General features: G+C 47.5%; 1 protein-coding gene across 1 annotated transcript in view; it reads left to right on the plus strand.

The window, feature by feature from the left end:
• Window positions 1–14,008, plus strand: part of LOC135513120 (1-phosphatidylinositol 4,5-bisphosphate phosphodiesterase gamma-1-like) — a 73,109-nt gene that overhangs the window by 7,125 nt on the left and 51,976 nt on the right. Inside the window, exons 2-3 of the mRNA XM_064935844.1 lie at window positions 12,039–12,188; window positions 13,615–13,708. Of these exons, the coding sequence (XP_064791916.1) occupies window positions 12,039–12,188; window positions 13,615–13,708 (244 nt within the window). The remainder of the gene's footprint in view (window positions 1–12,038; window positions 12,189–13,614; window positions 13,709–14,008) is intronic.

Consider the following 14,008-nt stretch of genomic DNA (forward strand, 5'->3'; position numbering starts at 1 on the left):
CCCCACATGGCAGCTTCTTGTAATTGTTGCTAGGTATCTGACAAATCAGAATCATGACAAAGTCTTCTGGCCCTATCCATGCGCGCATCATTTTCCACACAATTAAAGACATTCCAGTCACGTCTCATTCTAGAACAGTGTGTTACAGGTCAGAAAGTTCGAATGATCTCTCTCTGGCTGGTTGTTGATGTTAATTTAACTTTGACCACATAACATGTACCACGCGGTACCAATGAGAACCACGTCATTAAAGCCACCCAATGTCACGGCAAAGCTAGGAAAAGACAGAACATTTTGTACAATGAAACGATATAGACGAGTCATCATATCAGTAGAAATTCCCATGACCTTCTGAGGTTATTATTCAGTATAGAAGACATTTGATTAGTCATGGCACCTCCCCACAGTGGAGGTGCCATAATACCCATAAAACCTAGCGGTCAAACAGGGAAATGGTTCCAATCGTTTTTCCACCATTCATTTTTCCGATAAGGAATTTTAGAAATAAATTAAAGAAGGGCTGTGTTTTGTGTAGGCTTACCCTGGTGTGACATTTTGATAACTATGTACATCTCTCTAGGATAAAGTGACTTTTATCAATATATTCGGCTCTATTTACTCTCAGATTCGAAAATGCTAATTAGCATCAAAGTAGACATCATGCAAGTTTACAAATCCCTGCAAGCTCCTGCATGTCATCTCTAACTGACACCTTTGCTAACAGGTATTGTTCCTGCTCGTCATCTCTAACTAACACCTTTGCTAACAGGTATTGTTCCTGCTCGTCATCTCTAGCTGACACCTTTGCTAACAGGTATTGTTCCTGCTCGTCATCTCTAACTGACACCTTTGCTAACAGGTATTGTTCCTGCTCGTCATCTCTAACTGACACCTTTGCTAACAGGTATTGTTCCTGCTCGTCATCTCTAGCTGACACCTTTGCTAACAGGTATTGTTCCTGCTCGTCATCTCTAGCTGACACCTTTGCTAACAGGTATTGTTCCTGCTCGTCATCTCTAACTGACACCTTTGCTAACAGGTATTGTTCCTGCTCGTCATCTCTAGCTGACACCTTTGCTAAAAGGTATTGTTCCTGCTCGTCATCTCTAACTGACACCTTTGCTAAAAGGTATTGTTCCTGCTCGTCATCTCTAGCTGACACCTTTGCTAAAAGGTATTGTTCCTGCTCGTCATCTCTAGCTGACACCTTTGCTAAAAGGTATTGTTCCTGCTCGTCATCTCTAGCTGACACCTTTGCTAAAAGATATTGTTCCTGCTCGTCATCTCTAACTGACACCTTTGCTAACAGGTATTGTTCCTGCTCGTCATCTCTAGCTGACACCTTTGCTAAAAGGTATTGTTCCTGCTCGTCATCTCTAGCTGACACCTTTGCTAAAAGGTATTGTTCCTGCTCGTCATCTCTAGCTGACACCTTTGCTAACAGGTATTGTTCCTGCTCGTCATCTCTAGCTGACACCTTTGCTAAAAGGTATTGTTCCTGCTCGTCATCTCTAGCTGACACCTTTGCTAAAAGGTATTGTTCCTGCTCGTCATCTCTAGCTGACACCTTTGCTAAAAGGTATTGTTCCTGCTCGTCATCTCTAGCTGACACCTTTGCTAACAGGTATTGTTCCTGCTCGTCATCTCTAGCTGACACCTTTGCTAACAGGTATTGTTCCTGCTCGTCATCTCTAGCTGACACCTTTGCTAAAAGGTATTGTTCCTGCTCGTCATCTCTAGCTGACACCTTTGCTAAAAGGTATTGTTCCTGCTCGTCATCTCTAACTGACACCTTTGCTAACAGGTATTGTTCCTGCTCGTCATCTCTAGCTGACACCTTTGCTAAAAGGTATTGTTCCTGCTCGTCATCTCTAGCTGACACCTTTGCTAAAAGGTATTGTTCCTGCTCGTCATCTCTAGCTGACACCTTTGCTAACAGGTATTGTTCCTGCTCGTCATCTCTAGCTGACACCTTTGCTAAAAGGTATTGTTCCTGCTCGTCATCTCTAACTGACACCTTTGCTAACAGGTATTGTTCCTGCTCGTCATCTCTAGCTGACACCTTTGCTAACAGGTATTGTTCCTGCTCGTCATCTCTAACTGACACCTTTGCTAACAGGTATTGTTCCTGCTCGTCATCTCTAGCTGACACCTTTGCTAACAGGTATTGTTCCTGCTCGTCATCTCTAGCTGACACCTTTGCTAACAGGTATTGTTCCTGCTCGTCATCTCTAGCTGACACCTTTGCTAACAGGTATTGTTCCTGCTCGTCATCTCTAGCTGACACCTTTGCTAACAGGTATTGTTCCTGCTCGTCATCTCTAGCTGACACCTTTGCTAACAGGTATTGTTCCTGCTCGTCATCTCTAACTGACACCTTTGCTAACAGGTATTGTTCTTGCTCGTCATCTCTAGCTGACACCTTTGCTAACAGGTATTGTTCCTGCTCGTCATCTCTAGCTGACACCTTTGCTAACAGGTATTGTTCCTGCTCGTCATCTCTAGCTGACACCTTTGCTAACAGGTATTGTTCCTGCTCGTCATCTCTAGCTGACACCTTTGCTAACAGGTATTGTTCCTGCTCGTCATCTCTAGCTGACACCTTTGCTAACAGGTATTGTTCCTGCTCGTCATCTCTAGCTGACACCTTTGCTAACAGGTATTGTTCCTGCTCGTCATCTCATCTCTAGCTGACACCTTTGCTAACAGGTATTGTTCCTGCTCGTCATCTCTAACTGACACCTTTGCTAACAGGTATTGTTCCTGCTCGTCATCTCTAGCTGACACCTTTGCTAACAGGTATTGTTCCTGCTCGTCATCTCTAGCTGACACCTTTGCTAACAGGTATTGTTCCTGCTCGTCATCTCTAGCTGACACCTTTGCTAACAGGTATTGTTCCTGCTCATCATCTCTAGCTGACACCTTTGCTAACAGGTATTGTTCCTGCTCGTCATCTCTAGCTGACACCTTTGCTAACAGGTATTGTTCCTGCTCGTCATCTCTAGCTGACACCTTTGCTAAAAGGTATTGTTCCTGCTCGTCATCTCTAACTGACACCTTTGCTAACAGGTATTGTTCCTGCTCGTCATCTCTAGCTGACACCTTTGCTAACAGGTATTGTTCCTGCTCGTCATCTCTAACTGACACCTTTGCTAACAGGTATTGTTCCTGCTCGTCATCTCTAACTGACACCTTTGCTAACAGGTATTGTTCCTGCTCGTCATCTCTAGCTGACACCTTTGCTAACAGGTATTGTTCCTGCTCGTCATCTCTAGCTGACACCTTTGCTAACAGGTATTGTTCCTGCTCGTCATCTCTAGCTGACACCTTTGCTAACAGGTATTGTTCCTGCTCGTCATCTCTAGCTGACACCTTTGCTAACAGGTATTGTTCCTGCTCGTCATCTCTAACTGACACCTTTGCTAACAGGTATTGTTCCTGCTCGTCATCTCTAGCTGACACCTTTGCTAACAGGTATTGTTCCTGCTCGCCATCTCTAGCTGACACCTTTGCTAACAGGTATTGTTCCTGCTCGTCATCTCTAGCTGACACCTTTGCTAACAGGTATTGTTCCTACTCGTCATCTCTAACTGACACCTTTGCTAACAGGTATTGTGTCAATGTAAAACAGTTCACAGAATTTTCAATTTAATGAAATTTTGCCAATTTATTCATTACTAAATTTAGTTAATAGTTCACACAGAGATTTTTACCTTTGCCTCGTCCAGATTATCATGGCATTTGTACTATGCTAGCCACATTAGCAGCTAATTAGCATTTTATTTTGAAGGGGGAAATATATTGATAAAAGTCACCTTGTCCTAGAGAGATTTACACAGTTATCAAAATGTCACTCCAGGGTAAGGCTACACGAAACACAGCCCTTCTTTTAAGTGTTTCTAAAAATCCCTTTGGGAAACATTACCGGTGGAAAAACGATTGGAACCATTTTCTTGTTTTATGGGTATTATGACTCATACAATGGTAGGTCATTGTAGGTGTATTTACTGCAGATCTATAGACTACAATAATCTCTCGTTGGTCTTTCTTCAAGAGAGAGAGAAGTGTGTGTGTGTGTGTGTGTGAGTGTGAGTGTGTGTGTGTGGCTGGGAAGCCGGTACGCCTTATTGTCCCAGACACACTCACAAAAACACACACACACCCACACACACACACACCCACACACACACCGATACGCCTTATTGCCTCAGACTCACACACACACACACACACACACACACACACACACACACAGACCGATACGCCTTATTGTCTCAGACACACACACCGATATGTCTTATTGCCTCAGACTCACACACACACACACACACACACACACACACACACACACACACACACATCGATACGCCTTATTGTCCAGCATCCAGAGTAAATGTCAAAAAGCAATAAAGAGCGACTCAAAGCGAATAGTGACCCCAGTATTGTTGGGTATTTATTTAAGAGTCCGTTTGGACAGATATTATGTTGCGTCCAGAATGGCACCTTTTCCCCTAATTAGTGCACTACTTTTGACCAGAGCCATATGGAAAGATGGCGCCGAAGAACATGGATGATGTTTTACATTCTCCCAACCAATTGTGCTATTTTCTTAGTTTTGTAGCGTTTTGTGTAACTTGTGTTTTTGCTTATTGTGTACATAATGTTGCTGCAATCGTCTCTTATAACTGAAAATAACTTCTGGACATCAGAACTGTGATTACTTATCGCGGACTGGAATAAACTTTTTCCTTTAACGAGTCCGACGAGAAGGATATCCTGCTGTCACTGGAGCAGGCCACGATCCACGCCTTTTGCGTGAAGAAAAGATGCAGGAAAAGGGGCCACAGATTGGGCAGCCTTCTGAGAATCCGTTGGAATCCGTTTACAGGCAATATCCGCATTGAGCTAAAGGCTAGAGCTGCCGCTTTCAAGGAGCGGGAGACTGATCCGGACACTTATAAGAAATCCCGCTTTGCCCTCAGACGAACCATCAAGGAAGCAAAGCGTCAATACAGGATTAAGATCGAATCCTACTACACTGGCTCTGACGCTCATCGGCTGTGGCAGGGCTTGAAAACTATTACAGACTACTAAGGGAAACCCAGCTGCGAGCTGCCCAGTGACGCGAGCCTACCAGACAAGCTAAATATCTCATGTGCTCGCTTCGAAACAAGCAACACCGAAGCATGCATGAGAGCACCAGCTATTCCCGATGACAGTGTGATAACGCTCTCGGTAGCTGATGTGAACAAAACCTTTAAACAGGTCAACATTCACAAAGCCGCGGGGCCAGACGGATTACCAGGATGTGTACTCAAAGCGTGCGCAGACCAACTGGCAAGTGTCTTCACTGACATTTTCAACCTCTCCTTTACCGAGTCTGTAACACCTACATGTTTCAAGCAGACCCCCATAGTCCCTGTGCCCAAGGAAGCGAAGGTAACCTGACTAAATGATTACTCCCCCGTGGCACTCACATCGGTAGCCGTGAAGTGCTTTGAAGGCTGGGCATGGCTCACATGGCCCACTGTTGTGCTGACTACACAACAGTGGTAGGCCTGATCACCGACAACGATCAGACGGCCTATAGGGAGGGGTCAGAGAACTGGCAGTGTGGTGCCAGGACAACAACCTCTCCCTCAATGTGAGCAAGACAAAGGAGCTGATCGTGGACTACAGGAAGAGGCGGGCCAAACAGGCCCCCATTAACATCGATGGGGTTGTAGTGGAGCTGGTCGAGAGTTTCAAGTTCCTTGGTGTCCACATCACCAACGAACTATCATGGTCCAAACACACCAAGACAGTCGTGAAGAGGGCACGACATATCCTTTTCACCCTCGGGAGATTTGGCATGGGTCCCCAGATCCTCAAAAGCTTCTACAGCTGCCCCATCGAGAGCATTCCGACCGGTTGTATCAATGCCTGGTATGGCAACTGCTTGGCATCTGACCGTAAGTCGCGACAGAGGATAGTGCAAACAGCCCAGTACATCACTGGGGCCAAGCTCCCTGCCATCCAGGACCTATACAATAGGCGGTGTCAGAGGAAAGCCCATAACATTGTCAGAGACTCCAGTCACCCAAGTCATAGACTGTTTTCTCCGCTACCGCACGGCAAGCGGTACCAGAGTGCCAAGTCTAGGACCAAAATGCTCCTCAACAGCTTCTACCCCCAAGCCATTAGACTGCTGAACAATAAATAAAATCACCACCGGACTATTTCCTTTTGCTACTCGCTGTTTATTTTCTATGCATAGTCACTTCACCCCACCTCCATGTACAAATTACCTCAACTAACTAAATAGCCCATCAACTACCTCATCCCCATACTGTTATTTATTTATTTAGCTCCTTTGCACCCTAGTATTTCTACTTGCACATTCATCCTCTGCACATTTATCACTCCAGTGTACCCCCACACACTGACTCGGTACCGGTGCCCCCTGTATATAGCCTCGTTATTGTTATTGTTATTGTGTGACTTTTTACTTTTTACTCTTTTTTAAAACTTGGTAAATACAGTATTTTCTTAACTCTTCTTGAACTGCACTGTTGGTTATGATCTTGTAAGTAAGCATTTCACGGTAAAGTGCTTTTCTGTCTCAGAGCCAGACCAGTCTCCCATCTAAGGTCACCCAGAGTTGCTTCACAGCATTGTATTCAGAACACACACACACACACACACACACACACACACACACACACACACACACACACACACACACACACACACACACACACACACACACACACACACACACACACACACACACACACACACACACACAAACACACAGTAATGGTCAGGACAGCCTTCCCACCACCACCACCTTAGCTCTCTTGCCACGTATTTTAGTCTACCCTCTCTGGCATTGAGCACTGAACATGCTGAGTCCCAAATAGCAGCCTATTTCCTACACTTATTTTGATCGGAGCCTTGTGAGCACATTTGGGACGCAGACATCGACTGACTGTTGTAACCAGCTGGAGATATTCTCTTCCCTCAGATGATCATCTTAGTCTCTTAATCTGGTGCCAAACCTTTCCTCTGATCTATCATCTGCACATACAGCAGACCCAGATAGAAACCAGATTTCCTCTGACTGAATGGTGGACTGTAGACTGTATGGTAGACTGTATACTGTATAGTAGACTGTATATTGTAGACTGTAGACTGTATGGTAGATTGTAAACAGTGCGGGCATCAATTGGTTGAAGAGCATGCATTTAGTTTTACTATACAACTATACAACTATACATCCTCGGGAAGGAGAGTTGTATGGCATTGAAGCTCGTCTGGAGGTTAGTTAACACAGTGTCCAAAGAAGGGCCAGAAGTATACAGAATGGTGTCGTCTGCGTAGAGGTGGATCAAAGAATCACCAGCAGCAAGAGCAACATCATTGATGTTTACAGAGAAGAGAGTCGGCCCGAGAATTTAACCCCCATAGAGACTACCAGAGGTCTGGACAACTCACCCGTAGCACGCGCTCCAGCAGGTATATTTCACTGGTCACCCCCAAAGCCAATTCCTCATTTGGCTGCCTTTCCTTCCAGTTCTCTGCTGCCAATGACTGGAACGAACTGCAAAAATCACTGAAGCTGGAGACTCATATCTCCCTCACTAATTTTAACCACCAGCTGTCAGAGCAGCTCACAGATCACTGCACCTGTACAAAGCCCATCTGTAAATAGCCCATCCAACTACCTCATCCCCATACTGCTATTTATTTATTTTGCTCCTTTGCACCCCAGTATCTCTACTTGCACATTCATCTTCTGCACATTGATCACTCCAGTGTTAAGTTTAATTGCTATATTGTAATAATTTCGCCACTATGGCCTATTTATTGCCTCACCCCCCCTTATCCTACCTCATTTGCACACACTGTATATATACCTTTTCTATTGTATTATTGACTGTATGTTTGTTTATTCCATGTCTAACTCTGTGTTGTTGTTTGTGTCACACTGCTTTGCTTTATATTGACCAAGTCGCAGTTTATAAATGAGAACTTGTTCTCAACTAGCTTGTTCTCAACTAGCTTGTTCTCAACTAGCTTGTTCTCAACTAGCTTGTTCTCAACTAGCTTGTTCTCAACTAGCTTCTCAACTAGCTTGTTCTCAACTAGCTTACCTGGTTAAATAAAGGTGGGGGGGAAAAAAACCTGTTGACACCCTAGACTGTAGACTGTATGGTAGACTGTAGACTGTATGGTAGACTGTAGACTGTATGGTAGACTGTAGACTGTATGGTAGACTGTAGACTGTATGGTAGACTGTAGACTGTATGGTAGACTGTAGACTATATGGTAGACTGTAGACTGTATGGTAGACTGTAGACTGTACGGTAGACTGTAGACTGTATGGTAGACTGTAGACTGTATGGTAGACTGTAGACTGTATGGTAGACTGCAGACTGTATGGTAGACTGTAGACTGTATGGTAGACTGTAGACTGTATGGTAGACTGTAGACTGTATGGTAGACTGCAGACTGTATGGTAGACTGTAGACTGTATGGTAGACTGTAGACTGTACGGTAGACTGTAGACTGTATGGTAGACTGCAGACTGTATGGTAGACTGCAGACTGTATGGTAGACTGCAGACTGTATGGTAGACTGTAGACTGTATGGTAGACTGTAGACTGTATGGTAGACTGTAGACTAGATGTATGGGAATGCTTACACCTGCTGCTCTGTAGAACAGTGGTTGGCCTGCTCTGCAGCGAAAGATGGATGTGTGTGTTTGTGTGGTACTATGGAACTATGCTTTCCTCACATGCACACAACTCTCCTCCATGTTGCTTCTCTCTCTCTCTGTCCTTCACCCTCTCTTCCTCTACCCTTATCTCTCCCTGTCTATCCTTCTCTCTGTCCTTCACCCTCTCTTCCTCTACCCTTATCTCTCCCTGTCTATCCTTCTCTCTGTCTTTCACCCTCTCTTCCCCTACCCTTATCTCTCCCGTCTATCCTTCTCTCTCTCTCTGTTCTTCACCCTCTCTTCCTCTACCCTTATCTCTCCCTGTCTATCCTTCTCCCTCTCTCTGTCGTTCACCCTCTCTTCCCCTACCCTTATCTCTCCCTGTCTATCCTTCTCTCTGTCCTTCACCCTCTCTTCCCCTACCCTTATCTCTCCCTGTCTATCCTACTCTCTCTCTCTGTCCTTCACCCTCTCTTCCCCTACCCTTATTTCTCCCTGTCTATCCTTCTCTCTCTCTGTCCTTCACCCTCTCTTCCCCTACCCTTCTCTCCCCGTCTATCCTTCTCTCTCTCTGTCCTTCACCCTCTCTTTCCCTACCCTTCTCTCCCCGTCTATCCTTCTCTCTCTCTCTGTCGTTCACCCTCTCTTCCCCTACCCTTATCTCTCCCCGTCTACCCTTCTCTCTCTCTCTGTCCTTCACCCTCTCTTCCCCTACCCTTATCTCTCCCTGTCTATCCTTCTCTCTCTCTCTGTCCTTCACCCTCTCTTTCCCTACCCTTCTCTCCCCGTCTATGCTTCTCTCTCTCTGTCCTTCACCCTCTCTTCCTCTACCCTTCTCTCCCCGTCTATCCTTCTCTCTCTCTGTCCTTCACCCTCTCTTTCCCTACCCTTCTCTCCCCGTCTATCCTTCTCTCTCTCTCTGTCCTTCACCCTCTCTTCCCCTACCCTTCTCTCACCGTCTATCCTTCTCTCTCTCTCCCTCTCACTGTTCTCGTCTCTCTTTCCTTCTCCCTGGGTGCGTCCCAAATGTTTCCCTATTCCCTATATAGTGCACCATTTTTCACCACTGCACTATATAGGGAATAGGGTGCCATGTGGTTAACACACCCTATTTCCTCTCATTTTTTCTCCACGTCTTTCTCCTTCTCTACCGTGCCCTCTCTCTTCTCTCCTGTGCCCTCTCTCTTCTCTCCCGTGCCCTCTCTCTTCTCTCTCCTGCCCTCTCTCTTCTCTCTCGTGCCCTCTCTCTTCTCTCTCGTGCCCTCTCTCTTCTCTCCCGTGCCCTCTCTCTTCTCTCTCGTGCCCTCTCTCTTCTCTCCTGTGCCCTCTCTCTTCTCTCCCGTGCCCTCTCTCTTCTCTCCCGTGCCCTGTCTCTTCTCTCCCGTGCCCTCTCTCTTCTCTCCGGTGCCCCTCTCTTCTATCTCTCCCCTCCCTCTTCTCTCTCGTGCCCTCTCTTCTCTCCCGTGCCCTGTCTCTTCTCTCCCGTGCCCTCTCTCTTCTCTCCGGTGCCCTCTCTCTTCTATCTCTCCCCTCCCTCTTCTCTCCCGTGCCCTCTCTCTCTCTCTCGTGCCCTCTCTCTTCTCTCCTGTGCCCTCTCTCTTCTCTCCCGTGCCCTCTCTCTTCTCTCCCGTGCCCTGTCTCTTCTCTCCCGTGCCCTCTCTCTTCTCTCCGGTGCCCTCTCTCTTCTATCTCTCCCCTCCCTCTTCTCTCTCGTGCCCTCTCTCTTCTCTCTCATGCCCTCTCTCTTCTCTCACATGCCCTCTCTCTTCCCTCCCGTGCCCTCTCTCTTCTCTCCCGTGCCCTCTCTCTTCTCTCTCGTGCCCTCTCTCTTCTCTCTCGTGCCCTCTCTCTTCTCTCTCGTGCCCTCTCTCTTCTCTCCCGTGCCCTCTCTCTTCTCTCCCGTGCCCTCTCTCTTCTCTCTCGTGCCCTCTCTCTTCTCTCTCGTGCCCTCTCTCTTCTCTCACATGCCCTCTCTCTTCCCTCCCTGCCCCTCTCTTCTTCTCTCCCGTGCCCTCTCTCTTCTCTCTCGTGCCCTCTCTCTTCTCTCTCGTGCCCTCTCTCTTCTCTCTCGTGCCCTCTCTCTTCTCTCCCGTGCCCTCTCTCTTCTCTCCCGTGCCCTCTCTCTTTCTCTCGTGCCCTCTCTCTTTCTCTCTCGTGCCCTCTCTCTTCTCTCACATGCCCTCTCTCTTCCCTCCCGTGCCCTCTCTCTTCTCTCCCGTGCCCTCTCTCTTCTCTCTCGTGCCCTCTCTCTTCTCTCCCGTGCCCTCTCTCTTCTCTCCCGCGCCCTCTCTCTTCTCTCCCGTGCCCTCTCTCTTCTCTCTCGTGCCCTCTCTCTTCTCTCCCGTGCCCTCTCTCTTCTCTCCCGCGCCCTCTCTCTTCTCTTACTCTCGTTATCTCCCCATCGCTCTCTTTCTCTCTCTCCCCTCCTGCCTTCTCTATCTCCCCCTTTCCTTCCTTCTGTTGCTCGCTCTCTAACTCACTCTCTCTTGCTCTCTGGAAGCCATAGTGAGGTGTGGTGTGTTTACATTCGTATCTCAGGAGAAATTCAGATTTATGACTTTTCTCTCAGCCCTGCTGTGTGTGTGTGTGTGTGTGTGTGTGTGTGTGTGTGTGTGTGTGTGTGTGTGTGTGTGTGTGTGTGTGTGTGTGTGTGTGTGTGTGTGTGTGTGTGTGTGTGTGTGTGTGTGTGTGTGTGTGTGTGTGTGTGTGTGTGTGTGTGTGTGTGTGTGTGTGTCTGTTTCTGAAGTGTGTGCACATCTTATAAAGAAGCTTTAAAATCTCTTTCAATTTTGACTCTGTGTGTATCAATCTGTTCAAGTGTGTTTGTGCTAACTCTGTGCACCCAAGTGTCTGGCTGGTTGTGTTTGTGCTAACTCTGTGCACCCAAGTGTCTGGCTGGTTGTGTTTGTGCTAACTCTGTGCACCCAAGTGTCTGGCTGGTTGTGTTTGTGCTAACTCTGTGCACCCAAGTGTCTGGCTGGTTGTGTTTGTGCTAACTCTGTGCACCCAAGTGTCTGGCTGGTTGTGTTTGTGCTAACTCTGTGCACCCAAGTGTCTGGCTGGCTGTGTTTGTGTGTTTAGTTTGCTCAAGACATCTGCTAAGTCAATGAGATTCGTTTTCCTTGTGGGTGTGGCCAGTGTTTGTGTGTGCGGGACTGTGTATCTACCATTCATTCCAAATATTTTAAAATGCCCCCCTCCGCTGTCATTACCATTGTGTAGCTGTTATAACATCTTTATTGATTTGCTTTGAACAATTTTGGCGTGGAGGGAGTTGGGATGCAGTGTGTCTGTCTATGTGTGTGTTGACTAACAGTGTTTTCCTCTCTCTCTCTAGTTGATATCAGGGAGATCAAGGAGCTGCGGTTGGGTAAAGGTTCCCGGGACTTTGAGCGTTATCCAGAGGAGGCTCGTAAATTAGACTCCGCCCACTGCTTCATTGTGCTCTACGGACTGGAGTTCCGCCTCAAAACACTCAGCGTGGCCGGTCAGTGTGTGTGTGTGTGTGTGTGTGTGTGTGTGTGTGTGTGTGTGTGTGTGTGTGTGTGTGTGTGTGTGTGTGTGTGCTTTCTCTGTTGCTCGATGGCTCTCCAAATGTTGTTCTCCATTGCATCTGTTAGTGATATTCTGCGAGGGTAAGACGTTGGCTGGAAGATAATATTTCCATATTTGTAATAATGCCATGCTACAATAGCTCCTGTTGTACAAGGCAGTAGTGCCAGCATTACACTGCATAAAGCTCACTTCTCAGCACTTCGTCAACATTTTGTCAACATTTCTATTCTACCACCATTTTATTTTCTCCATTCCCACTCTCACTCTCTGTCCCTGTCTCACTCTTTCTCTGTCTGCCTTTCTCCCCCTCTCTGTCCCTGTCTCACTCTTTCTCTGTCCCTGTCTCACTCTTTCTCTGTCCCTGTCTCACTCGCTCTCTGTCCCTGTCTCACTCTTTCTCTGTCCCTGTTTCACTCGCTCTCTGTCCCTGTCTCACTCTTTCTCTGTCCCTGTTTCACTTGCTCTCTGTCCCTGTCTCACTCTTTCTCTGTCCCTGTTTCACTCTTTCTCTGTCCCTGTCTCACTCTTTCTCTGTCCCTGTCTCACTCGATCTCTGTCCCTGTCTCACTCTTTCTCTGTCCCTGTCTCACTCTTTCTCTGTCCCTGTCTCACTCTTTCTCTGTCCCTGTCTCACTCACTCTCTGTCCCTGTCTCACTCTTTCTCTGTCCCTGTTTCACTCGCTCTCTGTCCCTGTCTCACTCTTTCTCTGTCCCTGTCTCACTCGCTCTCTGTCCCTGTCTCACTCTTTCTCTGTCCCTGTCTCACTCACTCTCTGTCCCTGTCTCACTCTTTCTCTGTCTGTCTCCCTCCCTCTCTCCCCCTCTCTATCTCTGTCTCACTCTTTCTCTGTCTGTCTCTCTCCACCTCTCTATCTCTGTCTCTCTCCCTCTCTCTCCCCTCTCTATCTCTGTCTCCCTCCCTCTCCCCCTCTCTATCTCTGTCTCTCTCCGTCTCTCCACCTCTCTACCTGTCTCTCACCCTCTCTCCCCCTCTCTCCCCCTGTCTCACTCTTTCTCTGTCTGCCTTTCTCCCTCTCTCCCCCCTCTCTATCTCTGTCTCCCTCCCTCTCCCCCTCTCTATCTCTGTCTCTCTCCCTCTCTCCCCCCTCTCTATCTCTGTTTCTCTCCCTCTCCCCCTCTCTATCTCTGTCTCTCTCCCTCTCTCCCCTTCTCTGTCCCTGTCTCACTCTTTCTCTGTCTGCCTTTCTCCCTCTCTCCCCCCTCTCTATCTCTGTCTCCCTCCCTCTCCCCCTCTCTATCTCTGTCTCTCTCCCTCTCCCCCTTCTCTATCTCTGTCTCTCTCCCTCTGCCCCACGCCACCTCTCCCTCTCTCTCTTTCTCTCTCTGTCTCTCTCTAGCCTTCAGTGAGGAGGAGGTCAATATGTGGATCACTGGAATCAACTGGCTGATGATGGATACTCAGAGAGCCTCAGCACCACAACAGATAGACCGGTACGTGTGTGTGTGTGTGTGTGTGTGTGTGTGTGTGTGTGTGTGTGTGTGTGTGTGTGTGTGTGTGTGTGTGTGTGTGTGTGTGTGTGTGTGTGTGTGTGTGTGTGTGTGTGTGTCTGAGTGAGTAAGAGAGAGAGGGGGAGAGGGAGAGGAGTGTGTGTGTTTGTGTGTAGAGGAGTGTGTTTGTGTGTAAGAGAGAGAGATGTGAGAGGGAGAGGAGTGTGTGTGTTTGTGTGTAGAGGAGTGTGTTTGTGTGTGAGAGAGAGAGATGTGAGAGGGAGAGGAGTGTGTGTGTTTGTG

Source organism: Oncorhynchus masou, chromosome 24 (genome assembly GCF_036934945.1).
Source record: "Oncorhynchus masou masou isolate Uvic2021 chromosome 24, UVic_Omas_1.1, whole genome shotgun sequence".
NCBI lineage: Eukaryota > Metazoa > Chordata > Actinopteri > Salmoniformes > Salmonidae > Oncorhynchus > Oncorhynchus masou.